The sequence below is a fragment of the Gopherus flavomarginatus genome, chromosome 3 (assembly GCF_025201925.1).
Source record: "Gopherus flavomarginatus isolate rGopFla2 chromosome 3, rGopFla2.mat.asm, whole genome shotgun sequence".
Lineage (NCBI taxonomy): Eukaryota > Metazoa > Chordata > Testudines > Testudinidae > Gopherus > Gopherus flavomarginatus.
The window spans coordinates 287,774,541-287,800,504 of NC_066619.1; the positions used below are offsets into that span (position 1 = coordinate 287,774,541).

At 63.5% G+C, this 25,964-nt stretch overlaps 1 protein-coding gene across 1 annotated transcript; it reads right to left on the minus strand.

The window, feature by feature from the left end:
- Positions 1 to 20,096: 20,096 nt before the first annotated feature.
- On the minus strand, positions 20,097 to 23,522 carry LBX2 (ladybird homeobox 2). Its single transcript, XM_050946103.1, has 2 exons — positions 23,189 to 23,522; positions 20,097 to 20,452 (listed from the first exon to the last, which is right to left on the minus strand). Exons 1-2 carry the CDS (start codon positions 23,520 to 23,522, stop codon positions 20,097 to 20,099), a joined length of 690 nt encoding a protein of 229 aa, XP_050802060.1.
- Positions 23,523 to 25,964: the final 2,442 nt, after the last annotated feature.

Sequence of the window (25,964 nt, forward strand, 5' to 3'; positions counted from 1 at the left end):
AGAGGAGGGGTGGGGTGGGGACCCAGAGAGACAAAAGATTCCCGCCTTGTGCCAAAGCCATATAAGGGGGTGGAACAGAACAAAGGGGGCTGCAGTCATGAGAAATCCCCTAGTTACCACCTGAGCTGGAACAAGGGCTGTACCAGGGAAAGGATGGGCACAGACTAGGAAGGAGTCTGGTCTGTGAAAGAAGCTCATTGGAACATCTCTGAGGGTGAGATTTACCTGTAATCAGCTTCTTAATGTATTAGGCTCACACTTGCGTGTTTTTGCTTTATTTTGCTTGGTGACTTACTTTGTTCTGTCTGTTATTACTTGGAACCACTTAAATCCTACTTGTTATACTTAATAAAATCACCTTTGTTTATTAATTAACCCAGAGCAAGTAATTAATACCTGGGGGCCAAACAGCTGTGCATCTCTCTCTATCAGTGTTATAGAGGGCAGATAACTTATGGGCTTACCCTGCATAAGCTTTATACAGAGTAAAATGGATTTATTTGGGTTTGGATCCCACTGGGAGCTGGGTATCTGGGTGCTGGAGATGGGTGACTTGCTGAGCTGTTTTCAGTTAAGCCTGCAGCTTTGGGGTTCGGTTCAGACCTGGGTCTGTGTTGCAGCAGGCTGGCGTGTCTGGCTTAACAGGGCAGGGTTCTGGAGTCCCAAGCTGGCAGGGAAAATGGGCTCAGAGGTAGTCTCAGCACCATCGGGTGACAGTCTAAGGGTCTCTCTGTGACCAAACCCATCACAACCCCGACACCCCTCCCCAGTCATCCACGATCTGCTGCTTCCCAGCTCCCAAACCAGTTACACCAGAGCCCCAGCCCTCCGCCAGTTGTGCATGGGAACACACACATTCCCCGCCACTGATGTGCATACAAGGCACATGCACACACTCATGGTCCATACACTCGGCTTGCACAGCGACTCATGCAGGGCCATCCCTAGCTATTCTGGGACCCTAAGGAGGGGGGTGTGGGGCCCCAGGCCTCTGCGGGAGGTGAGTGGAGGGCTGTCCCCAGGCCTCTGTTTGTGTGGGTGCTGGCTTGGGGTGCAGGGGGGAACCAGCACTCACCGGTGGAGTGGCTGGGGGGCCAGGTCTGCACTTCCTGCCGCCGGGGAGTGCAGGCCCGGCCCCGCTGCAGATCTCAGGGGAGTGGGGGCGGGGCAGGGGCGGGGGCCCTAGGGAAGAGGAGGGGCAGGGGCTGGAGCAGCAGCACGCAGCTGTGCAGGGCACCAGGAAATATGGTGCCCACGTTTCCTGGTGCCCTACGCAGGTGCATACTTTGCGTATGGGTAAGGATGGCCCTGTACTCACGGCACACGCTCTCACAGCCTGCACACACACTCATGGGGCACGCTCGGGCACGCTCATGGGGCATGCGCACGCACACACTCATGGTGCACACGCACACACTCATGGGGCACGCTCGGGCACGCTCATGGGGCGGGCGCACGCACGCACTCATGGTGAACACGCACGGGGCACGCTCATGGGGCATGCACATGCACACACTCATGGGGCACACGCACACACTACTGCACGCTTGCACAGTCATTGCTGTTTGCTGGGTCCATCAGCAACACTTGGCCTGGGCCCGGCTGTGGGGGCCAGGCAGCCTGCAGGCTCCCCACCGCGAGGGCTTGTTTCCATCATGCTAATACAAGCAAGCAGCTGGAGGAATCGCCCTTCCTCTGCGGTGCCTGGGGACGTCTTGGTGCCTCCGCCAGCCTGGTGCTGCCCTCGCCTTCTCTTTCTAGTTCTTAGTGCTGGACGGCCCCCCCTGCAGCAACACCCTCCCATCTGTTCCCCAGGGGGTCCCACCCCCAGCCCCAGGGGACACCCCACCCCTCCCAAGTCTGCCCCCCCCACCTCCTTGGAGCTTGTGCCAGCAGCCAGGTAGCTGAGCTGGGCAGGGTGAGGCAGCGTGGGGCAGTGGTTAGCGCAGCGGTGCAGACTGGCTCCTGGCCTGGTGCTCAGGACATGGTGCCGCGTGGCCGCAGGGATGCCTGCTCCCTCGGCAGCTCTGTGCCCACCTGTGAACGCCGCTGGCCTGCATGTGGAGGCAGTGCTCTGCGCGGGTGCCAGAGGAGGCAGCGTGGGCCAGGGCCTGGAACTCCTCTGCATTTTATTCCCAGCTCTGCCACTGTCACTGGGTGACCTTGGGCAGGTCTGTGATGCAGTAGGGGCTGTCTGTGTGGGGAGTGGGACAGCAGGGGAGGACTTTAGGGGATGGACGATGCCAGGGCCTGTAACCTGAGCTAGGTAAGGGAGGGGAAAGGTCAACACCTTTGCCCGGGAAGGGGACAAAGGAAGGGAGTGGCAGGAGGGAAGCAGTTTGAGTTTGGGCTTGGGGCTGTGTGGGCAGAATTCAAGGTATCCTAGCTAGGATCCAAGCACCCTGAAAGCCCAGAAGGACTCGGTGGAGGGGTCCTGACTGTGCCTGCAAGCTCTGCTGTAACCTGTGTTCCTGTTGTCCAATAAAACTTCTGTTTTACTGGCTGGCCGAGAGTCACTGTGGGTCCCAGGAAGAGGGGTGCAGGGCCGGACTCCTCCACACTCCGTGACAACTGGGGGCAGCGGCGGGAGATACTGCACCCCGTGGACGGCTCTTCCTGCAGTAAGTGACTGGGGAGCAGTAAAACGAAGGGGTGGTTAACCCCTGGGAGTGTGTGCCCAGTGAGAAGGACTTTGCAGTAACAGGGTCCCCCGGGGGATTGCAGCGAGCGGTCCCAGGGGCAGAGGAGTCTGCAGCTCGACCCTGGCAGAGAGGTGGTGACCTCAAGAAGGGCTGGTGCTCTAGGGGTCCCCCTGGAAACCGTGGGGAGCGGCGAGCACCCCGGCCTGTGAGTGGCCAGCAGGAAGATGTATGCCAAGTGGCACAAGTGTGACCTGGTGGAGCTGTGCAAGCAGAGGGGGCTGCACCCAGGGAGGCTCAGCAAGGACCAGCTGATTGCCCAGCTGGAGCAGGGAGACTGCATGAATGAACGGAGCCCTGTCTCTGAGGGAAGCAGCCGGGCAGATGCAGCGCAGGCACCAGTGTCTGTCCCTGCCGAGAGTGGTCAGCCGGTGGACGAGGGCTTCCCGAGACCCCCCCTTCCTAGGCCTAGGGGAAGGGCGGGGAGGAGCCCAGTGTATACCGAGGGCACCGTGACACCCCCGGCCAGCAGGGGATCCTCCCGGCGAAGCTCACCCCACAGCAGGGGATCCTCCCGGCGATGCTCACCCCCCAGCAGGGGATCCTCCCGGCAACGCTCGGCATCCGTGGAGCGGACGCGGCTGGAATATGAAAGGGAGAAGCTCGAGTTAAAGAGGCAAAAGCTGGAGGAGAAGGCGAAACAGCGTAAACATGAGGAGAACCAGCGCCAGCGTGAGTGGGAGGAGAAGGAGAACCAGTGTAAACATGAGCGGGAGGAGAAGGAGAAACAGCGTAAACATGAGCTGGACCTGGCCCGGCTGAGGAGAAGTGAGGCCCCGGCTGCGGTGAGTGAGGGGGGACCCAAGCCTACAAAGAGCTTTGATAAGCACTTGCTGCCCCGGCGTAAGGAGGAGGAGGACATAGATACCTTCCTGACGGCTTTTGAGAATGCCTGCGAGCTGCACAGGGTTGACCCTGCAGACAGGATCGCAGTTCTCACCCCCTTACTGGACTCCACAGCCGTGGAGGTGTACAGCCGACTGAAAGGGGCGGAGGCAGGGGACTACGAACTGTTCAAACAGGCCCTGCTCCGCGAGTTTGGGCTGACTCCTGAGATGTACCGGAAAAAGTTCCGGAGCCAGTGTAAAACCCGTGAGGTCACATACCTACAACTGGTCAACCGGGCGCAGGGGTATGCCCGCAAGTGGACAGCTGGGGCCCAAACTAAAGAGGACCTGCTTGACCTATTCATACTGGAGCACCTGTACGAGCAGTGCCCGTCCGACTTGAGGCTGTGGTTGATGGACCAGAAGCCGGAGAACCCACAGCACGCAGGCCAGCTGGCCGACCAATTTGTGGACAGTCGGGCAGGGGATGGCAGGGAGGAGTCTCGAAGGAGCAAGCCTGCCTCAACGCAGAGAGAGAGTTATCATGGGACCTCCCAGCGGGGTCCTATGGAGAACCCCCCCAAAAGGGGAACATCCAGCGGCAGGTCCCTCCGACCCACTCAAGGGGATCCACGAGACATGGGCTGCTATCGCTGTGGCCAACGAGGTCACATATGGGCCCAGTGCCCCAAGCTCAGGGACAGACCAAGCAGACCCAACCTGCAGAGGGTGGACTGGGTAAAAACCCAATCGGAGGAGGGGCTACATTCCCAGGAAAGGGGGGCTGGCAACATACCACCTATGGATGATCCAGGCTCCGGGTTTTTGGCTTACCGGGTGGGCGCGGGGCTGCCCCTCCGGAAAGAGTGCATTGTTTCCCTGGAGATAGATGGGAGGAAGGTCACTCGGTACTGGGACATGGGCGCAGAGGTGACGCTGGCCCGGCCCGAGGTGGTGGCCTCAGATCGGATGGTGCCCGACACCTACCTGACCCTGATGGGCGTGGGCGGGACCCCATTCAAGGTGCCCATGGCAAGGGTACACCTGAAATGGGGGGCCAAGAAGGGCCCCAAGGATGTGGGGATACACCGATATTTGCCCGCTGACGTGTTAATGGGAGGGGACCTCGAGGACTGGCCTAGTAACACCCAGAGTGCCCTGGTCGTGACTCGTAGTCAGAGTTGGCAAAGGGCACTGCACCCCGACAACGGGGAAGGTACTCGACCCGAGGTGCAGGACCCTAACCCAGGGAGCGGGGAACGCCCAGCGGCACGGTTCAGAGAGGCTGCGGCCTCAGACCCAGCCAGCAAGAGAGAGCCGGTCCCCATCCCTGTCCCAGCTGCTGAGTTCCAGGCCGAGTTGCAGAAAGATCCCTCCTTGCGGAAGCACAGGGACCGGGCTGACCTTAGTGCGGTACAGACCATGAGGAGAGGTTGCAAGGAGAGGTTCCTGTGGGAGAAGGGGTTCCTGTACAGAGAATGGGCTCCCCCAGGGGAAGTAGAGTCATGGGGGATCAGGAGGCAGCTGGTGGTTCCCCAGAAGTTTCGTCACAAGCTGCTGTACCTGGCCCATGACATCCCTCTCACAGGGCACCAGGGAATCCGGCGCACCAGGCAGAGGCTGCTACAGAACTTTGACTGGCCTGGGGTCTTTACCCATGTCTGACAGTACTGCCAATCCTGTGACCCCTGCCAGAGGGTGGGGAAGGCCCGGGACAAGGGGAAAGCGGCTTTGAGGCCTTTACCCATCATAGAAGAACCTTTCCAGAAGGTGGCCATGGACATAGTGGGACCCCTCAGCAAGATGACCCGGTCAGGGAAGAAATACATGCTGGTGGTGGTGGATTTTGCCACTCGCTACCCCGAGGCGGTGGCCTTGTCCTCTATCGAAGCAGACACAGTGGCAGATGCGCTGCTGACAATTTTCAGCCGAGTGGGGTTCCCCAAGGAGGTCTTAACGGACCAGGGGTCCAACTTCTTGTCGGCCCTGCTCCGGTCCTTATGGCAGAAATGTGGGGTCCAGCACAACTGGGCCTCAGCGTATCACCCCCAGTCCAACGGGTTGGTAGAAAGGTTCAACGGGACGCTGAAGATGATGCTAAAAACATTTATGAACCAGCGCCCGCAGGATTGGGACAAGTACTTACCTCATCTGCTGTTCGCGTACAGGGAGGTGCCCCAGGAATCTACCGGGTTTTCACCTTTCGAACTGTTGTATGGAAAGCGGGTAAGGGGGCCCCTGGACCAGATGAGGGACGAATGGGAGGGGAAGGCCGCTCCCGAGGGAGAGTCAGTGGTGGAGAATGTCCTGACCTTCCGGGAAAGACTGGCCGAGCTCATGGGCCTGGCCAGGGAGAATCTGGCCCGAGCCCAGAGGAGGCAGAAGGTCTGGTATGACCGCAGGGCACGGGCCCGTGCCTTCGCCACCGGAGATCAGGTGATGGTTCTCATCCCCGTGAGGAGAAACAAACTCCAGGCCGCCTGGGAAGGGCCCTTCAAGGTTATCAAGCAACTAAATGAGGTAAACTATGTGGTGGAGCTGTCAAACCGGGCACATCACCATCGGGTGTACCATGTGAACATGATGAAACCATACTATGACAGGGGGAATGTGGTGTTGGCCGTGTGTGGACATTGGGAGGGGCAGGGAGATGACCCCTTAGTGGATCTATTCCCTGGGACAAAAGCTGGTTCCCCCCTGGAGGCAATTCCCCTCTCTGATCAACTGACCCCGGGCCAGCACGCTGAGATCAGGGGAGTGCTGCATCTATACCGACAGCTGTTTTCCAACCAGCCTGGATGCACTAATTTGACTGTCCAGAGGATAGAGACCGGGTCACATCCCCCTATAAGATGCTCCCCTTTTCGGGTCACTGGTAAAACTGCCCAGGATCTTGAAAAGGAGGTCAGGGACATGCTGGCTTTGGGGGTGATCCAGCAGTCTTCCAGCCCTTGGGCCTCGCCAGTGGTGCTGGTTCCCAAGAAGGATGGGTCAATCCGGTTCTGTGTGGACTATCGAAAGCTCAATGCCATCACCGTATCTGATGCCTACCCTATGCCCAGGCCTGATGAGCTCCTAGACAAGTTGGGAGGTGCTCGGTACCTCACCACTATGGATCTTACCAAAGGCTACTGGCAAGTGCCGCTGGACGAAGATGCCAGGCTGAAATCGGCCTTTATCACCCCTCTGGGGCTCTACAAGTTTCTGACCCTGCCCTTCGGCCTCAAGGGAGTGCCGGCCACCTTCCAGCGTCTGATGGATCAGCTACTGAGGGGGATGGAGAGTTTTGCCGTGGCATATATTGACGACATCTGCGTCTTCAGCCAGACCTGGGAGGACCACATGTCCCAGGTTAAACAAGTCCTGGACCGACTCCGAAAGGCTGGGTTAACAGTAAAGGCTGAGAAGTGCAAGGTGGGGATGGCTGAAGTATCTTACCTGGGCCATCGGGTGGGGAGCGGCTGCCTGAAGCCAGAACCAGCCAAAGTGGAGGTGATCAGAGACTGGCCTGCTCCCCAAACCAAAAAGCAGGTCCAGGCCTTTATTGGGATGGCGGGGTACTATCGAAGGTTCGTGCCCCACTTTAGTGTCATAGCCGGCCCCATCACTGAACTGTGCAAAAAGGGGAAGCCAGACAAGGTAATCTGAACTGAGCAGTGCCAGGAGGCTTTCCAGGTGCTGAAGGAGGCTCTGGTTAGCGGCCCAGTTCTGGCAAACCCAGATTTTGACAAACCCTTTATGGTGTTCACCAATGTCTCAGACACGGGACTGGGGGCAGTGTTAATGCAGGAGGATGAAAAGGGGGAGGGACACCCCATCGTGTACCTGAGTAAGAAGCTGCTACCCCGGGAACAAAGCTACGCGGCCATCGAGAAGGAATGCCTGGCCATGGTGTGGGCCCTTAAGAAGCTAGAGCCATATCTCTTTGGGCGACACTTCACCGTGTACACCGACCACTCTCCCCTGACCTGGCTGCACCAGATGAAAGGAGCCAACGCCAAGCTCCTGAGGTGGAGCCTGCTCCTGCAGGACTATGACATGGACGTGGTCCATGTGAAGGGAAGTGCCAACCTGACAGCGGATGCGTTGTCCCGGAGAGGGGACCCTGAACTTCCCCAGGTCACTGGAAAGAGTGACCCTGCTCAGTTCAGTCTCGAAGGGGGGAGAGATGTGATGCAGTAGGGACTGTCTGTGTGGGGAGTGGGAGAGCAGGGGAGGACTTTAGGAGATGGACGATGCCAGGGCCTGTAACCTGAGCTAGGTAAGGGAGGGGAAAAGTCAACACCTTTACCCGGGAAGGGGAACAAAGGAAGGGAGTGGCAGGAGGGAAGCAGTTTGAGTTTGGGCTTGGGGCTGTGTGGGTGGAATTCAGGGTATCCTAGCTAGGATCCAAGCACCCTGAAAGCCCAGAAGGACTCGATGGAGGGGTCCTAGTTGTGCCTGCAAGCTCTGCTGTAACCTGTGTTCCTGTTGTCCAATAAACCTTCTGTTTTACTGGCTGGCCGAGAGTCACTGTGGGTCCTAGGAAAAGGGCTGCAGGGCCGGACTCCCCCACACTCTGTGACAAGGTCACCACCCCACCAGGTGCCTCAGTTTCCCCCTCCCCCAGTGGAATGGGGAGAATACTCCCAGTGCAAGCTCGGGGGTTCCTGGCTGGAAAGCTCTGGGCTGCTTAGTGCAGGATGGATTGTGGGGCCTTCTCCCCTGCAGAGTTGTGTCTGTAGAGCTCCCTGGCTTCCTCCCCTGGAACCTGGCCCTCTGCTCTCCCGAGCCCCCTCCCCTCTGCTGTCACCATCTCCCCCTCCCACCCCCGCAATGCCAGCCCCTTCCCGTGCGCAGCGCTGGAGGCATGGGGAGGAAGCGGCTGCAGGGCTGGGCAGTGTCTCCCAGCTAGCGTGGGCCTGGAGTCAGAGCCCCGAGGCCCAGATGTTATTTCACTGATAGATGGTCCAGGCGCTGGGAAAACTGCCAGCAACAACGCTCCCCTGTGCCAGTTCCCACAGCCAGCAGGCCCCTGGGAAAGAGCCCCCCGCCTCCTCCCAGCCGGGCCGGTGCCCAGAGCCGCACCTCCACACACACAGCTACACACAGCCACAACTACAAACCCCAATGGGAACCACACGTGTGTACAGCCACAACCACACGCGCACACAAGTATAAATACAAGTCACAAAGTTACACCCACACACAACCACAAACGCACAGCCCAAACCTAACACACAACACTACAGGCGCAAATACAAACAGCAGCTAAAATACAGCCGCACACAGCTCAGCCCACACTTAGTCTGCTCTGAACACACACTGTCTGGCTGCAGACTTGGGATTCCAGCACCTGTCTTGCCATAGGGGATATTTCCCTGGAAGCCCCAGCTCCTGGAGTCCCATGATTAGGGCTTAGCTCTCACTTCCCCGGCCCAGCCAGCCTCTCACTCACTCAGCTGGGGAGGGAAGCTGGGAATGTGACCCCATCTGGCTTGGGCGCTATGAGCCCCAATGTGGGAAGGAGCTTTGGCTGTCAGACAAAAAACACACCCACAACCAACCCTGCACCCCATAACCACATCCACAGCCAGCCCTGTGCAACCAACCAACCCCCCACACCAATCACACCCCCACAACCAGCCCTGCACCCCATAACCACACCCACAGCCAGCCCCATGCAAACAACCAACCCCCCACCAATCACACCCCCACAACCAACCCTGCACCCCATAACCACACCCACAGCCAGCCCCGTGCAACCAACCAAGCCCCCCGCCAATCACACCCCCACAACCAACCCTGCACCCCATAACCACACCCACAACCAGCCCCGTGCAACCAACCAATCCCCCACATCAATCACACCCCCACAACCAGCCCTTCACCCCATAACCACACCCACAGCCAGCCCCGTGCAACCAACCAACCCCCCACCAATCAGACCCCCACAACCAACCCTGCACCCCATAACCACACCCACAGCCAGCCCCGTGCAACCAACCAAGCCCCCCGCCAATCACACCCCCACAACCAACCCTGCACCCCATAACCACACCCACAACCAGCCCCGTGCAACCAACCAATCCCCCACATCAATCACACCCCCACAACCAGCCCTTCACCCCATAACCACACCCACAGCCAGCCCCGTGCAACCAACCAACCCCCCACCAATCAGACCCCCACAACCAACCCTGCACCCCATAACCACATCCACAGCCAGCCCTGTGCAACCAACCAACCCCCCACACCAATCACACCCCCACAACCAGCCCTGCACCCCATAACCACACCCACAGCCAGCCCCGTGCAACCAACCAATCCCCCACATCAATCACACCCCCACAACCAACCCTGCACCCCATAACCACACCCACAGCCAGCCCCGTGCAACCAACCAATCCCCCACATCAATCACACCCCCACAACCAACTCTGCACCCCATAACCACACCCACAGCCAGCCCCATGCAACCAACCAACCCCCCACCAATCAACCCCCCACAACCAACCCTGCACCCCATAACCACATCCACAGCCAGCCCCGTGCAACCAACCAACCCCCCCACACCAATCACACCCCCACAACCAACCCTGCACCCCATAACCACACCCACAGCCAGCCTCATGCAACCAACCAACCCCCCACCAATCACACCCCTACAACCAACCCTGCACCCCATAACCACACCCACAGCCAGCCCCGTGCAACCAACCAATCCCCCACATCAATCACACCCCACAACCAACCCTGCACCCCATAACCACACCCACAGCCAGCCCCGTGCAACCAACCAACCCCCCCACCAATCACACCCATAACCACCCTCCACATACCCCACATCCCACAACCGCATGCACAACCCACACCCCTCTCAACCAACCAACCAAACACCTCTCACAAACACACCACCAACCACCTCCTCCTACCTCACAACTAGCCATGCTGCTCCTCAGAGGAGCCAGGAGCCAGAGGGGCATAGGCTGGCCCACGGGTTCCCTGCCATCCTCGAGTGGGAGCAGCTCCGGCCACTTGGCATCGGGGTGGAAAGTGGAGGGTGGGTGAGCATGGCTAGGTCACCCCCTTGGGAGGCAGTGGGGGGCTCCCAGGCCAGCCCCACTGTTCAGCTCCTGTTTGCTAGGCGGGCTGTGGCTGTGGGGCTCAGGCAGTGGGCAGGAGAGGACAGGTTTGCAATGCCGCCCGGCGAATCAGAGTCGGCCCCTGCCTCTGCCCCTGCCCCAGATCTCCTGCGTGACGTCACCCAGGCTGGGCGGGTGGGTGCTACCGGGACGCTCCCTGTTTTCCGGGTGTCTGGCATGGGATCCGGGGCTGGCTCTGCTGCTGTGCTGAGTGCTCACAGCCAGGCGCTGAACGGACAAAGGGCTGCTTGGGACAGCCAGCTCTGAGGCGGGCACCCCAGCGTGCTAGGACGATGCACCCAGGCTCTGCAGCGACGGGCACCCCAGGAAAGCGCAGGAGGGACTCAGGGACTCTGCCTTCAGCGTGGGGCTGGACAGTGGGTGTAGAGAGGCCTGGGGCCGCTCACTGAGCAGCAAGAAGCTCACAGACCAGTGTGTGTGGCCCCCCCGTGGGCAGAATGAGGCTGATTGGGTCCCACGTGGGCACAGGGGCTGACTCAAGGCTGCCCAGACACCCCAAATTCTGCGCTTTCCTGACTTGCAGGCTGGACTTTGGAGCTTGGCTGCAGTTTGTGGCTGTAACAAGCTCAAGGCTGATCCCCAGCCCCCATTGCCGGGGCCCTGGGCACCGCCTTGTCCTGCAGTAGTGATGGGCTCACACCTGCCCGGCGTGGCCCATGTCACAGGGCAGGGAGCCCTAAAGGAGAGGCCCTAGCTGAGCAGACATGGCCTGGGAGCAGGGGTAGCACCGGGGGCTGGAGAGCCCAGCAGCAGGGAGAGGGACACCCCACGCACCGTGCTGCACACGGGGCAGGGAGCCCAGGAGGCTGCGGGACTTTCAGTGGGTCCAGGGCGGGGGGAAGCCAGGGGGAGCCCAGGAGCCCTCCTGGCTGCAGGATATGTGAGATGAGGAACAGCCTGGGGGCCCTGGGGCAGGGGAGCCTGAAACCCCCATCCTTGGGGTGTCCGTGTGTCATGGGCTCATTCCACAGCCTGAGTGTGTTAAGTGTCTGGGGGAGCCCTGAGATAGGGAAGCCAAGGAGGGGTCTGAGATGGCCCCCCCATGCCCGAAGGCGGGCTCTGAAATGGCCCCCGTGCCCAGAGGGTGCTCTAAGATGGCCCCCCCATGCCCGGAGGGGGGCTCTGAGATGGCCCCCCCATGCCTGGAGGGGGGCTCTGAGATGGCCCCCGTGCCTAGAGGGAGGGCTCTGAGATGGCCCCCCCTGTGCCTGGAGGGGGGGGCTCTAAGCTGGCCATCCCATGCCCGAAGGGGGGCTCTGAGATGGCCTCCCCATGCCCGAAGGGGGGCTTTGAGATGGCCACCTCATGCCCAGAGGGAGGGCTCTGAGATGCCCCCCCCCGTGCCCGGAGAAGGGGGCTCTGAGCTGGCCATCCCATGCCCAGAGGGGGCCTCTGAGATGGGCCCCCCCATGCTCAGAGGGGGGGCCCTGAGATGGCCACTCCATGCCCAGAGGAGGGGCTCTGAGATGGGCCCCCTCATGCCCAGAGGGGGGGCTCTGAGATGGCCACCCCATGCCCAGAGGAGGGGCTCTGAGATGGCCCCCCTGTGCCTGGAGGGGGGGGGCTCTGAGCTGGCCATCCGATAGACTCATAGACTCTAGGACTGGAAGGGACCTCGAGAGGTCATCGAGTCCAGTCCCCTGCCCTCATGGCAGGACCAAATACTGTCTAGACCATCCCTAATAGACATTTATCTAACCTACTCTTAAATACCTCCAGAGATGGAGATTCCACAACTTCCCTAGGCAATTTATTCCAGTGTTTAACTACCCTGACAGTTAGGAACTTTTTCCTAACGTCCAACCTAAATCTCCCTTGCTGCAGTTTAAGCCCATTGCTTCTTGTTCTATCATTGGAGGCTAAGGTGAACAAGTTTTCTCCCTCCTCCTGATGACACCCTTTTAGATACCTGAAAACTGCTATCATGTCCCCTCTCAGTCTTCTCTTTTCCAAACTAAACAAACCCAATTCCTTCAGCCTTCCTTCATGGGTCATGTTCTCAAGACCTTTAATCATTCTTGTTGCTCTTCTCTGGACCCTCTCCAATTTCTCCACATCTTTCTTGAAATGCGGTGCCCAGAACTGGACACAATATTCCAGCTGAGGCCTGACCAGAGCAGAGTAAAGCGGAAGAATGACTTCTCGTGTCTTGTTTACAACACACCTGTTAATGCATCCCAGTATCACACTGTTGACTCATATTTAGCTTGTGGTCCACTATGACCCCTAGATCTCTTTCTGCCATACTCCTTCCTAGACAGTCTCTTCCCATTCTGTATGTGTGAAACTGATTGTTCCTTCCTAAGTGGAGCACTTTGCATTTATCTTTATTGAACTTCATCCCGTTTACCTCAGACCATTTCTCCAATGGCCCCCCTGTGCCCGGAGGAGGGCTCTGAGATGCCATCCTGCTCTGTGCTGGCGCCAGGGGCAGCCAGCAGGGCGGGCTGGCCCGTAGTTCCTGGGGGGTCATTCCACAGCCTGGCACTGGCCCGCGACACACCTCTGGTGCCAGAGCACACGGCTTTGCCCATGCGGTCGAGCGCTCCACTGGCGCACATGCGGGGAGCTGCTGCCCACGGCCTCACCCTCGGGCGTTCGGCTCGTTAGCTACGCTGAGCTCAGGCTCCTCAGGGACACGGAGAGGCTGAGGCCGGTGCTGGTTCCCAGAGCTGGCTGCCTCTGCCAGGGGGAGGGGGAAGGGCTTGCCCTTTGGGGGTCCCAGCCCCATAGCGCCCTGGCACAACCCCCCTTCCCTCCTGCCAGTGGAGCCCCCTCCCACAGTCACAGCAGTCTGGCCTGCAGAGGGCAGCACTGTGTGAGACTCACCCGGGGGTCTGCCCAGGCCTGGCCTGCTGAGTGCACAAGGGCTGAGAACCCCCCATGCAGAGGCAAAGCAGGGATCCGGTGACGGGGGGGGCAGGGGGAATCTCCGCTGGTGAGCCAGGCTGGGACCAGGCCAGAGAGCTCTGGGGGGTCAGTCACACCGGCAGCCCCAAGCCCAGCCCCCCACCATGGCTAAGGCTTGGCCAGCGACAGGCCAGGGCAGGTTAGGGCTGACAACGCAGGGGCACCATGGCCCTGAGCCCACGGGGCTGGCACTACACACACCAGCCCCGATGCCAGGCCCCTCTCCAGCCGGCCGCGCTGGGGCTGGCGAGGCGGGGGGGATTTCCCCCTCAGAGGAGGCAGGACAGCCAGGCCTGGGGCAGGTTCCTGCCAGAGAGGGAGGCTGCGAGTCCAGCTGAGCACTTGGTCCCCAGAGCAGCTGCCCTCCAGTGTGGGGGGCAGCTGCTGCCGTGTCTCCTGTGGCTTACTCCCAGCAGCGGAGGATACGCACGGGCCAGTAATTCTGGAGCTGCTGGGGCTAAAGCCTCACCTTGAAGTGAGGGCGGCGTTCACTTTCAAGGGTCTGTTGGCTGTTTGCCCATGTTACAACCCCAGGCAGGGCTGGAGGCTGGCACACGGGTGCAGCCAGGGGCTGCGGGTCAGGACTGAGGGGCATCACTACAGCTGGGGGGTGGCGCAGCCCAGGGAGCAGTGCCGTGTAAGGCCAGAGCCCCCAGGGGCACTATGAAGGTCTGAGGCGAGACATCCCGGTCCATCAGCGGAACTTTCCAACCTCCCAGCCCTGGGAGCTGCTGGGGACTCAGCCGGCCCTTGGTGGAAGTTGGAGCAGCGTCAGGGCTTCTCCAACTGGTGCCTGAAGCCACACTCCACAGCCCACTGTGCTGTGCCCCCCAGACTGGGAGGGTGGGGGTGGGTGCATGCAGTGCTGGCCCTTACCCACTCCCCAGTCCCACAGCGCACCGGTGCTCTGTGAAGGAGTGGGACTTAGTCATAATATGTTGAATGAATATTGTGTGTGCCTCAGTTTCCCCAAGTGCCGCATTGTTACTAGATGTGGAGGGGAAGGGTGTTTACTCTATGCAGAGGCCCACGGACAGTCCCAGAAGACAACGGCCACTCCAAACGCCCAGCATTTGGCACCTGGCAACTAACAACCCTGGACCCCCCCGCACCTCCTTAGGAGGCAGGCCAGGTGTGAGCAGCTGGAGGACAAAGGCCATAGGTGGAGCAGGTGGGCTGGTTCCACGGGGGCGGCTGGAGGCAGGGGAGATGTCTCAGGGGTGGCCTCCGGGGAGCCAGGGTGCCTGCTGGGTCTCAGGGCTTCTGCCTGGCTCCTGCTGAAGCCCCAAGACCCCCCTCCCCGTCGGGCAGAAGCCAGAGGTATCACATGGGGAGGCATGTGGGGGGGTCACGTGACCTCCCTCCCCCTATTTTTGCCAGGGTTTGCTGAACCCACTGGGTCACATGGTACTGCCAGGCCCCCTCCCTGTGGGGAGGGGCTGCTGAGGGTAATGGGGGGTGCCTGGGGGTGGTGGTGAGGGGGGTGAACCTTTAAATAGTGCCCCGCACGCTCAGCAGGTCCCAGTTGTCTCTGGCAGAAGCCCCTAGACCCACCACCCTGCTGCAGGGCAGAAGCCCTGAGCTCCCCCACCCCCCTAGTCTGGTAGATGGGACCTTGGGGGGAAGAGACCAAGTGGGGGTGGGGTCCTGGCCTGGGCACTGGGGCCCACCCTGGGTTTGGCCATCCCTAGCCCAGGCTGTAACTTTCTGCTCTCTGGTAACCAAGGACTGGCTACGCCATTCCAGCCACCTGCTACCTCTCACCCCAGCTGCCACCCGCTGGCTGAGTGTCCTGGCCCATCGCGGAGGTGGGGGTGCAGTGCTCCCTTTGGGGTACACGTCTTCCCCAGGGGTCCGGCTCAGGTGGCCTCGCTGCAGGGAGCTCACAGCGTGATGCCGGGGGGCTGAAGGCTCCGAGGATCGGTCCCAGGAGGTGGGGAAGCCAAGCCCCCGACCCCCGAGAGAGAGTCACCCTGAGGCAAGGGCAATGGATTATTCCTAAAATTGGGGGGGCATGAGCTCCACTCCCTCTGTGACTCCACCCCTTCCCTCAAGGCCCTGCCCCCTGGCCAGGCCAGAGAGCCCTGGCCCCTTCACCTGCCTGGGGTGGTGGGGCCCGAGAGCAGCCCCCAATCCGTGTCCCCATGGCCTGGCCCCTCTGCCCAGGGCAGGGGGAGGGGCTGCAGCACCCCACAGATGCCCAGGCTGCTCTCAGGGCCGGCTCCAGGTGCCAGGGGAGGAAGCACGTGCCTGGGGCAGCACATGCTAAGGGGTGGCATGTCTGGCCAGTCTTGGGGCAGCACAGGCCGGGTGGCTTTTTTTTTGCTTCCACAGTTCGGGTGGCCCTGGCTGCTCCTACTTGGGCTGGGATCCAGCTTCTCACCTGGCCGGGGGCTGGGCCTCAGGCAGAAGAGAAGGGGCAGGGGCTTGGGGCCGTGTCAACAAGTGGATGGGGCAGGCCTGGCCATGGCCCTTGGCCGCCCCTTTCTGGCCTCCCTGCCGAGGGGCAGGCACAGTGAAGGGGTCCTCCCAGGGATGGGCCCAGAGCCATCTAGTGCAGCTCCTGCGTCATTGGTAGCTAGGCTCTGCCAGGCAGGACACCTGAGCCAGCCACGCTGCCTCCTGGCTCTGCCCTCCGGGACACTGGTGCAGCCCCACTGCGGTCTACGGTCGGGGTGCATTTCCCCCGTGCCTCCGGCTAACCTGGTTCCCAGGCAGGACACCTGAGCCTGCCGCGCTGCTTCCTGGCTCTGCCCTCCGGGACACCGGTGCATTTCCCCTGTGCCTGCGGCTAACCCGGTTCCCAGGCAGGCTGGTGAGCAGCGCGGGCATGTGCATGGTGCCTGGCTCTCCCAGGCCTCACAACTGTCACACTGAAAGCTACTCCCTGCAGCGGCTGCTCAAAGGCACTTTCGGAGCGAAATCTCATTGCTCAGGCCTCGGCTGTTCCCACGGCAGGGCTCGGGCGGAGTGGGGGCAGCGTCTTGGCTCCGTGTGAATGCTCCCGCCTGGGGAATTGAGCAAGGGGCAGCGCTAGCCCCCAGCCTGGGCAGGGCTACAGTGCAAGGCCACGACCTGCGCCTGGGTTGGTACCTAGCACCCAGCCGAAGGGTCAGTTCTGCCGAACGCCATGGCCCTGAGCAGCCCTGGCGTCACGTCACCAGCCAAGTCCCTCCTGGGTCACTGGCCTCTCCCTTAGCCGAGGCCGCATGGGTGTGCTCCTCGGGGAACCGTGCAGGGCTTGGTGTGTCGTCACCGCTCTGTGTTGTGACATCACTGCCAGCCCGCAGGCAGGTGTCCCAGGCATCTGACGGTGCAGGCAGCTGCGGGCAGGGGGGCCCCAGTGGCTGCAGTGCGCGGGCAGGGCCTGCTGGAGCACACATGTGTGTCGCATAAGGGCTCCGTGCTCCCAATTCAATTGAAATCACTTTTTTGGCATGACAGGATAGAAACGGTGCCAGACTTAATCCATCGCCGTAGGGCTGGAACGTGGCCCTCTGCCCCCCCATGCTGCAGTAATGTGGTTATCCTAACGCAGCCCCGGGAAACCTGCTCGCTGCCCCCGCCCTCCAGCTCACTGCCTGCCCAGAGCCACAGGAGTGTCTGCTGCAGATCCAGGGACAGCCACACACGCACAGACACACAGACACACAGACGCTGACAGACACTGATGCACACAAGGACACTCACCCACTGACACACACATTAACAGACACACTAACATACACACATGCACTGACACCCCCCCTGCACAGACATGCACTCTGACACACGCACTGACACACACACACACACGACACACTAACATACACACATGCACTGACACCCCCTGCAGACATGCACTCTGACACACGCACTGACACACACACACACACTAACATACACACATGCACTGACATGCCCCCTGCACAGACATGCACTCTGACACATGCACTGACACACACACACACACACACACACACGACACACTAACATACACACATGCACTGACACCTCCTGCAGACATGCACTCTGACACACGCACTGACACACACACACACACATGCACTGACACCCCCCCTGCACAGACATGCACTCTGACACACGCACTGACACACACACACACACACACACACACACACACACACGACACACTAACATACACACATGCACTGACACGCCCCCTGCACAGACATGCACTCTGACACACGCACTGATGCACACAAGCCAGCTGCACTTCCCGGGAAGAAAAGTTCCCTCCCTGCCTGGAGAAGCCCCCAGAGGGGGACGGGGAACAGAGCAGGAAGGGGGGGCTGGAGCCCCCAGGCACAGGTCCTCGCTGGGCCTTGCTCTGCTGCCCGGAAACAGCCCCGACACCAGCTCCTGCCCCTCCACTGCTCCGGCCTTGCGCCTCTCCCCCGCTGAGTTCACTCCATTCACTCAGCAGCAGCCTCAGTTTCCCCGGGCTGTCCAGCGCCTCCCCTCCGAGCCGGGGCTGCCTGAGGCCGGCGGGGTCTGGTTCCCTGCCGCTCGGGGTGAATCCCGCCCAGACCCCACCCACGGCCAGGCCAGCAGCCTGCCCCAGGCTCGCCCGGCCCCCAAACGGCCAAGCGGAGCCGAGAACGAGCTCGCGTCCCTGGGCCCGGCAGCAAAGCCAGAGAGAGAACAAAAGGGCTGGAGCCAGGACCGAGCCAGAGAGAAACAATAGGAAAGGGACGGTCACGTCGGGGGGCGGGGGGCGGAGCAGCAGGAATCTGAGGGGGAGGGGGAGGGGGATTCTTCCCTCCTAGGCAGGGGCCCATGGTCAAGTCACGGCGGGGAGGGGCCTGAGCGCTCTGATCGCCTGGTCTGGGCGGGGCTCTGATCCCCGCGGGGGGGAGAGCGCCCCAGGGCTCTGATCTCCGGGGGGGGGAAGGGCTCTGATCTCCAGGAGGGGCGCCCCGGGGCTCTGATCTCCTGGTCTGGGGGAGGCTCTGATCTCCGCGGGGGGGGGGGGCGCCCCAGGGCTCTGATCTCCTGGTCTGGTGGGGGGGGGCTCTGATCTCCGGCGGAGGGGGCGCCCCAGGGCTCTGATCTCCGGGAGGGGCGCCCCGGGGCTCTGATCTCCTGGTCTGGGGGGGGGGCTCTGATCTCCGGGGGGGGCGGAAAGGGCTCAGATCTCTGGGGAAGGGACGGACACTACGCTTGGCCGGGGCCCGCCCGCTCCCCCTGCCAGCCGCAGGGGGCGAAGAAAGGGCCTTGACTCCCCTGCTGGCTGCCCCCCCCCGCCCCCCAGTATAAACAGGCGATGATTGATCTGCGCAGCGTTACCAATGGATCGCGGCCGGACGAAGCCGCTGGGGAGCCCGTGGTGGGTCACGCGGGACCCAGCTAATCCGTGGCTACCCCACCAACTCCCCCAGCCAAGGGCCGGCCGCCGGTTGGGGCGGGTGCGATTGACCCCCGATCAATCACCCGCCTGGCTGGGCTGCATCGACTCGCAAACCATATGGAGCCCGGCCGGCTCCTAATTGAATCGCAAGCCGAGCCGACACGGCGTGCAGAGGAGGCCGCGGGGGAGCCCGCCCCCGCTCCGCTCTGCTCCTGCTCCCCGGCCCTGCTCCGCTCGGGCTCCCCGGCCCGGCCCGGCCTGGCCCTGCAGCAAGAAGGCCTGCGTCCGACTGCTACTAAGGTGTCTCGTTTTATTCAAACTATATACACACAAGGAGGGCGGCCCAGGCCCACTCACCCTCCCCGAGGGGAGAGCCAGGAGCAGGGCCACGGAGGGGGGCCGGGCGCGCCCCCTTGTTTCTGTCACCGACTCCCGGAGCCCCGCGTTCTCACTGTGCGGCTCCCCACAGGCCAGGGCTCCCCCCCCCGCCCGCGGCAGGGAGCAGCCGAGGGACACGGACACACTCGACGGGACCAGACGACGCTAGAACATAAAATAAAATAAAATGAAATTGCACCAAATTCCCCAGAGCGCGACGGGAGCGGGCGGGGGGGGAGGTGGGTACCCCGCCCGGGGAGGAGGAGGGGGTAGGTGGGACAGGCGGGGTAATGTGTATGCGGTCGGGAAAGTGTACAACGCGCCTGGGGGGAAATGGGTGGGGGGTAAGCAAGGTGGGGTCGGGGAAGGGTATCCCCCGCCCAGACGGGGGAGGAGGGGGAGGAGTACCCGCGCTGGGAAGGGGGGTGCAGGCAGGGGGTGGGAGAACGGTACCCCGGCCCGGAGGGGGTGGGGACGGAGGAAAGGGCAGTAGGAGGGGTAGGCTGGGCCAGGGGAAGGGTACCTGCGCCTGGAGGGGGGAAAGGGGGTGTAGGCGGGGGTGGGGGAACGGTATCTCGGCCCGGAAGGGGCAGTAGGAGGGGTAGGCGGGGGTGTGGGAAGGGTACCCGCGCCTGGGAGGGGCCGGGGGGGGAGGTAGGCACGCGCCCCCCCTCAGTGAGGTGTATTTGGTAAGTCCCGGAGGGGGCAGGCGGGGGGCTCGGCCTGGCCCCCAAAGCCGGCTGCCTGGGGGGTCCCTGCCGCGGGCCCCGGGCACTGGCCCCTGCCCCTAGTCGTCCACCTCGATCTCCTCCTCGGAGCAGGGCTCGGGGCCCGGGGGCTCGGCCAGGCCCGCCAGGCTCTCCAGGGCGGCCGGCGGCAGCTTCTTGAGCGACTCCACGTCGGCCTTCATCTCCTCCAGGTCCCGCTTGAGCTTGGCGCGGCGGTTCTGGAACCAGGTGATGACCTGCGCGTTGCTCAGGCCCAGCTGCTGCGCCAGGTGGTCGCGGTCGGCCGGCGCCAGGTATTTCTGGAAAAGGAAGCGCTGCTCCAGCGCGCAGAGCTGCTGGTTGGTGAAGGCCGTGCGCGACTTCCGCCGCTTCCTGCTGGCCGGCCGCGGTCCGAGGGCGCCCAGCGGGTCGCGACCTGCGGGGAAGAGGAAGAGGCGGTCAGGGCGCTGCTGGCCTGGGGCATCTTCCCTGCACCGTCCCCGGCCGGGGCCTGTTCCTCGGCTCCCCCGGGCCATGGGGATGCGGCTCTGGCTCTCTGGGACGCGGCCTGCGAGCCCCCTGCACGCTGCCCGGGGCCCCTCGCCCGAGATAAGGCACCTCACAGCCCGGGCTCGTTTCGGCTTGGAGGGAGAGGGAACCGCTCTGTGGGGAACAACGAAATCAGCCGGGGCAGGGCCCCGCGGGCCTGGGAGCTCGCACCCACCGCCTCCCTCTGCAGCCCCGAGGCCTGTCCCGGGGAGCTGCTCCGTTCTCGGGCGCTCGGGGCTGCCTCCAGCACCCGTTGGCCGGGGCCGAGCCGGCTGCTGCGACTTGTCCCGGCTCGGGGCAGCTGGCAGCAGCGGCGGGTCGGGCCCTGCAGGCAGTCCGCGGCCTGTCCTTCGGGCTGAGGCCGGGCCGGCGGCGAGGGGCCGCGCACAACTAGAGACAAGCTAGGCGAAGGGGCTGGAGTCACCCGAAATCTCTGGGCCCGGCCTGACACGGACCCTGGCGGCTGGGCAGCTTCCCCGCTGTGAAATTCTCTTCCCCTCGGGTTCATTCCCCGCGCCGCAGCCCGGTAACCCGGCCGCAGCCAGGAGGGAGCCAGGCAGGCCCCAGGGGCCGGCAGCGGATCTCGAGTGGTGCGTTGACACACAGCGATCGCCGCGTTTGTTACAATCCGTGGCTGGATTCACCGACTCTGAACGGAAAATCTCCCGCATCGCAGACCAGGGCTGGGTTAAAACAGCCTGCACAGGGCAGCGTTTTTCTTCCGTTCTAGACATTAGTGTGTGTTTCCTTCGGAGCTAGAATCTCCCCGACGAGACCGCTGCGGCGGCTCCATCCTCGAAACTCCCCGAGCCGAACCTAGGCCAGGCCAGGCCGGCGCACATCGGTCCCCGGCCCCAGCTAGCGGGTTTAGACACGGGGGTGCAGAATAGCGAAGATCGGTTCCTTCCTCCCCTAGGAATGTGTCTGTCCCGACGCTGCGGTACCGCGTGTCCGACACAGACACGCCGGGCCGGACGAACGGAGCCCGATATGCGGGGCCGGATTGCCTGGAAAAGTCGGGCACCTTCGAGTCTAGTTTTGCTCTTTCGGAGAGGCGCGCAGGGCCCTTTCTCGCCCGCAGTGTGCACGCTCCGAGACAGTAAATCCACATCCCTGCGCCTGTAAACCCGCAGGCGGCAAAACGCACCAGAACTCGAAGTATTCGTAGGAGCGGAACGGGCCGGGCGGGAGAAACGAGTTTAGACGCCCGGCGGCCGATGTCTGCCCGCGGATTGCATGGGTTGAGTGCACTCCGCGAGTTGTGTCGAATCACACGTTTCCCGGGGCCGCGTGAATTGGGTGCACGCGGGAGAAAGTCCCAAAGAAACTCGTTTTCACGCGCCCCGCGGTCTATTTGCTGCGGCTCCCGGGGCTATCGCGGCTGTTTGTACCTGCCGAGCTCTCTTTGGAATATACCCGCTGTGTCGGGAGAATCGCGCGTGTGCCTCCGAAACCCGGCTGTGGTGTGCGGTGCTCGGGCCGCAAATCCAGAGCCCGCGTTTGGCGCGCGGGGCCCGGGAAAGCGGATCCCACGCACGTTAGTGTAAATCGCCGCGTTCCCCCGCGGGCTGCGGAGCAAAACCGGGTCCCGGCCACACGCGGAGCGTTTGTTTAACCGCCCCAATAATTGTAACAATGTCTGTGCCAAGTGGAACGGGAACCTGTCCCTTGTTCCTGCTCGGGGGAGGCTCCAGCCCCGCGGAGCTGCACAGACAGCGCTGGGATCTGCGTGCCTGGGCCGGGCTGGCGAGTTAGCGGGGTCAGTCGGTCTGTCTGGGGAACAGGGACTGAGTCTTGCACCAGATCAGCCCCGGCACAAGCTAAGGCTGCGGCTCGCGGCCCTTCCCGACCGGAGTCTGACCGGTCCGGGGCGCCCGGCTCCAGGAGGACCGCGGCACGGGAGTGTCCCCGCGCCCGGCACTGAACAATGGCCGCCGCCCCATTCTTACCCGGACTCACACACCGAATCCCCCCGGCTCGGAACGCGCCGCTGGCACCGCGCTGTGCAGCGCGGGACAAACGAGCCGCGTCTCCGAAATGTCAATTGGTTCTGCCCTCGCTGGTGCTTTTCTTGCACAACCAGGCCAAGCTCGGGGGAGCTGCTGCCTCCGGCAGAGCCCAGGCACCCGCGGGGTAACGAGCCCCCGGCCGGGACCCACCGCGCTAAGGAACCTGAACCCTCAACCCCGTCCCTCCCGCTTCCCTGCCCGCAGCTCCTGGGCCCTGGGACTTTCCCCAGCTCGGGACTCTACTGCCCGGCCGCTCTGGCTGCAGCCCCGGCCCGGCCCGGCCCGGCTTCACCCTCCCCGCCTGCCGCAGGACTCCCCTGCGCCAGGCGCTTTCGCTTTCTCCGGGACCGAAGTGTCCCGGGCGCCGGGTCCCGGGTGGGGGGAGCTGCGGGGCCGCCAGGGTCTCGGAAAGAGCCCGGCGCAGGTCTGGGCCGCCTCCCCTTCCCATCTCCCAGAGGCCGCCGGGGGGCCGGCCGGGTCAGCGCGGTGCTCCCCCCTGGCAGCCAAGATCGGCAAGGCCCGGCTGGGAAGCGGGCAAGGCCCGGAGCCCCGGGGGAGGCCGCCCTGGCCGAGGCTGCCCGGGCCACTGTCCCGCCCCGGCCGCGCCCCGGTACCTTCCGCAGCCTGCAGCACGTTCACCTCCAGCCCCTGGAAAGTTTTGCTGGCCAGCTCCTCCAGGGCGCAGAGCGGGGAGGACGGGGCAGGCACGCCGCTCCGGGGCGCTCCGGAGCAGCCCGCTTTGTCCAGCAGCCGGGGCGAGGGGGAGCAGGGCCCGGCGGGCGCTTTCCGCACCGACGGCTTGCTCAGGATGTCCTCGATGCTGAACGGGGTCAGCGGCTTGTTGGAGTTGGCCGGGGGCGGCAGCTGGTCCAGCGGGCTCCTCCGCCTCTCTTGGCTGGCGGGGTACAAGAGGGGGGCCGCCACCTTCCCTTCCTTGGCGGAGGTCATGGCCCCAGAAGAGGGGAGTCCCCGCCCGGCCCCGGGCTCCTGGCTCCGCGTCCTCCGCCGGGCAGGGGCTCAGCAGCCCCCCCGAGCCATGGGGCCGGATCCCCCCAGGAGACTGAGCTCCCGGGCTCCCAGCCGCCGCCCCCGCGCCAGCTGCTGCCAACGCTCACACCTCCCCGAGTCCCCCGGCGGGGGCCTGGAGCGAGGCAGCGCGGGGCCCGGCTCCCAGCTGCGGGGCTCCCCGCTAACGAGTCACCGCTGATTCGGAGAGTTCAGTTCTAGCCAAAGCTTCCCCCTCGCTGGCCCGGCGCTGGAGCCTTAAAGGGACAGGGCCAGAGTCACTAATTGGGCACCGGGGTAGGAGGAGCCTCAGCTGGAGCATTCGCAAAGTTTGGGAGCTGGCGGGAGTGGGAGGGGGACCCCTCTTCCAAGGGCCCGCTGCGGGGGAGGGGGCGGGCCCCGAGGACCAGGTCCCCCAGAAGTGCGGAGACACACTCCACAGACGGCCCTTGGCAGACACACGCGGCCCAGCTGGTCGGGAGCCCGAACTCGCGGCCTGTTGGCCTGGGCTACCCGCAGAGCCCCCGGCGACCCCGCTCCGCCCCCAGCAGCTGTACCAGGACGTGCCGGGCGCTCGGGTCTGGGCCCTGCGGGCGGCCTAGCGTTCTGGGCCGGGCTCTGCACACGCGGGCCGGGATGGGAGCTGGGCTCGGGCCCCTAGAGCTCTGCGGGCAGCGGGTCCCGGGCTGCGCTGCCGGCCTTGGGGTCACAGGCGACTCGTGCAGGGGCGACCGTCCCTGTCCTGGGAGCCCAGCGCGGGGCGGGCCGGGCTGTTCCCTACGAACTTGCGCCCGGAGCCGGGGCCGTCTGGGCTCGGGCGCTCGTCCCTTCGCCGCAGCGGCTTTGTCCGGAAGCTCCTGGCAGCCGCTGTTCGCCTTGCTCCGGCGGGGCCCTGCCTCGGCCTCCGTCGGGGTTAGGTGGACGCGGGGCCCCGGCTGTTGGCTGCTCCGTGCGGGGCTCCGGGTCCTTGCCAGGTTCCCCGGTGGTGGCGCGTCCGGCCCGTGCCCGGGGCGGCGCGCAGGGCCCTGGCTGTAGCTGCCCCGCGGCTGCCGCGAGTGGGACTCAGGTAGCGGCCCCCACCAGCCGGCCCTGCTTGCTGCCTGTCCCTTCCAGCCCTCGGGTGGGGGCCGCGGCTGCAGCCTGCAGGGGATCGGGCCCAGCCTCCCCCGGCGCCCCGGCCCCTCCAGCCCGCTCGCTAATGCAAGGCAGACCCGGCCCCAGCCATATAAAAGCGAGCGATAAAAGGCTTTTCCTGGACTATCGTAAAGAGCTTTTCAAAGTTCCTGCGGCCGGCGGGCCCGGGCCATGTGCGGCGCGTCTGGGCCGCGCCTCCGCTCCCCACTGCAGCCGGGTGCGCGGCTCCCTACAACGGCCCTTCACCCCGGCTTCCCCGTCCCCCCGCGGGGCTGCTGCAGTCCCAGAAATTTATTAGCTCCTTGCTCTAAATGCCCCATAAAAGCACAGGGGCCGCCGCGTCTGGCAGTGATTAGGGCTCCGGGCCCGGGGCTCTGCGCTGGTTTTGGGTTTCACAGCGCGGCCCGGCTATAAACCCTCGTACAAATGGCTTTCTGATCCCGCGCACTTGTAAACCCCCCTGCGCTGCGCCAGCTGGGCCGGCAGCCGGGGACCCGCGGCCAGGCTGTCTGGGGCCCGGACACACACACAGCGCGTCCGGGACAGGTGAGCGCCCTGCCCGGCCCGGCCCCCGGGGGCGGACACGGAGAGTGCCCCGCGCCCGGGCCTAGCTGCGATCCTGGGTTCAGAGCCGCCCTGGGAGACTCCAGGGGGCCGGAGCAAACCCGCTGCACAACGATCAGCCTGCGCACAGCGACCCGGGGAAACCTGGCTGGTGTGTGTCCGCCATCGACCCCCGCCCGCTTCTCAGTGCACTGACCCACAGCTACACCCCCCTAGACCCACACAAACACCCACTGCTACAAACACGCGGATCACCGCTATGCCCGAGAGGGGTTATGTGTGCTACACGCTCGTGTGTCTGCCCAGCGCGCACAGACCCAGACAGACAGACACACCCCACTGCTATTCACTACACGCACAAAAGCACAGATAAATGTTCATATCTCCACCACTCGGATACAAATCGATCCATCTCCATACACACCCGTCTGTGTGTAGTGTCTGTCATTTCCCGTACACATCTGCTAGTGATCCAGCCAGCCCCTCTGTCCGTCTGTCCGTCTGTCTGTCTAGCTATCCCCACACACCCCCTATCTCTCTCCGCGTTCAGGGCAAGACTCGGCGCAGCTCTGGGGCGAGCCGGGGGTTTCTCAGGCCAGGCCCGGCCTGGAGGGATAAAGGCGGAGCCGCAGCCGGGAGCTCCCGGGTTTCCTCTGCGGTGTCTCCGGTCGGGCCGGGCGCTGGGCA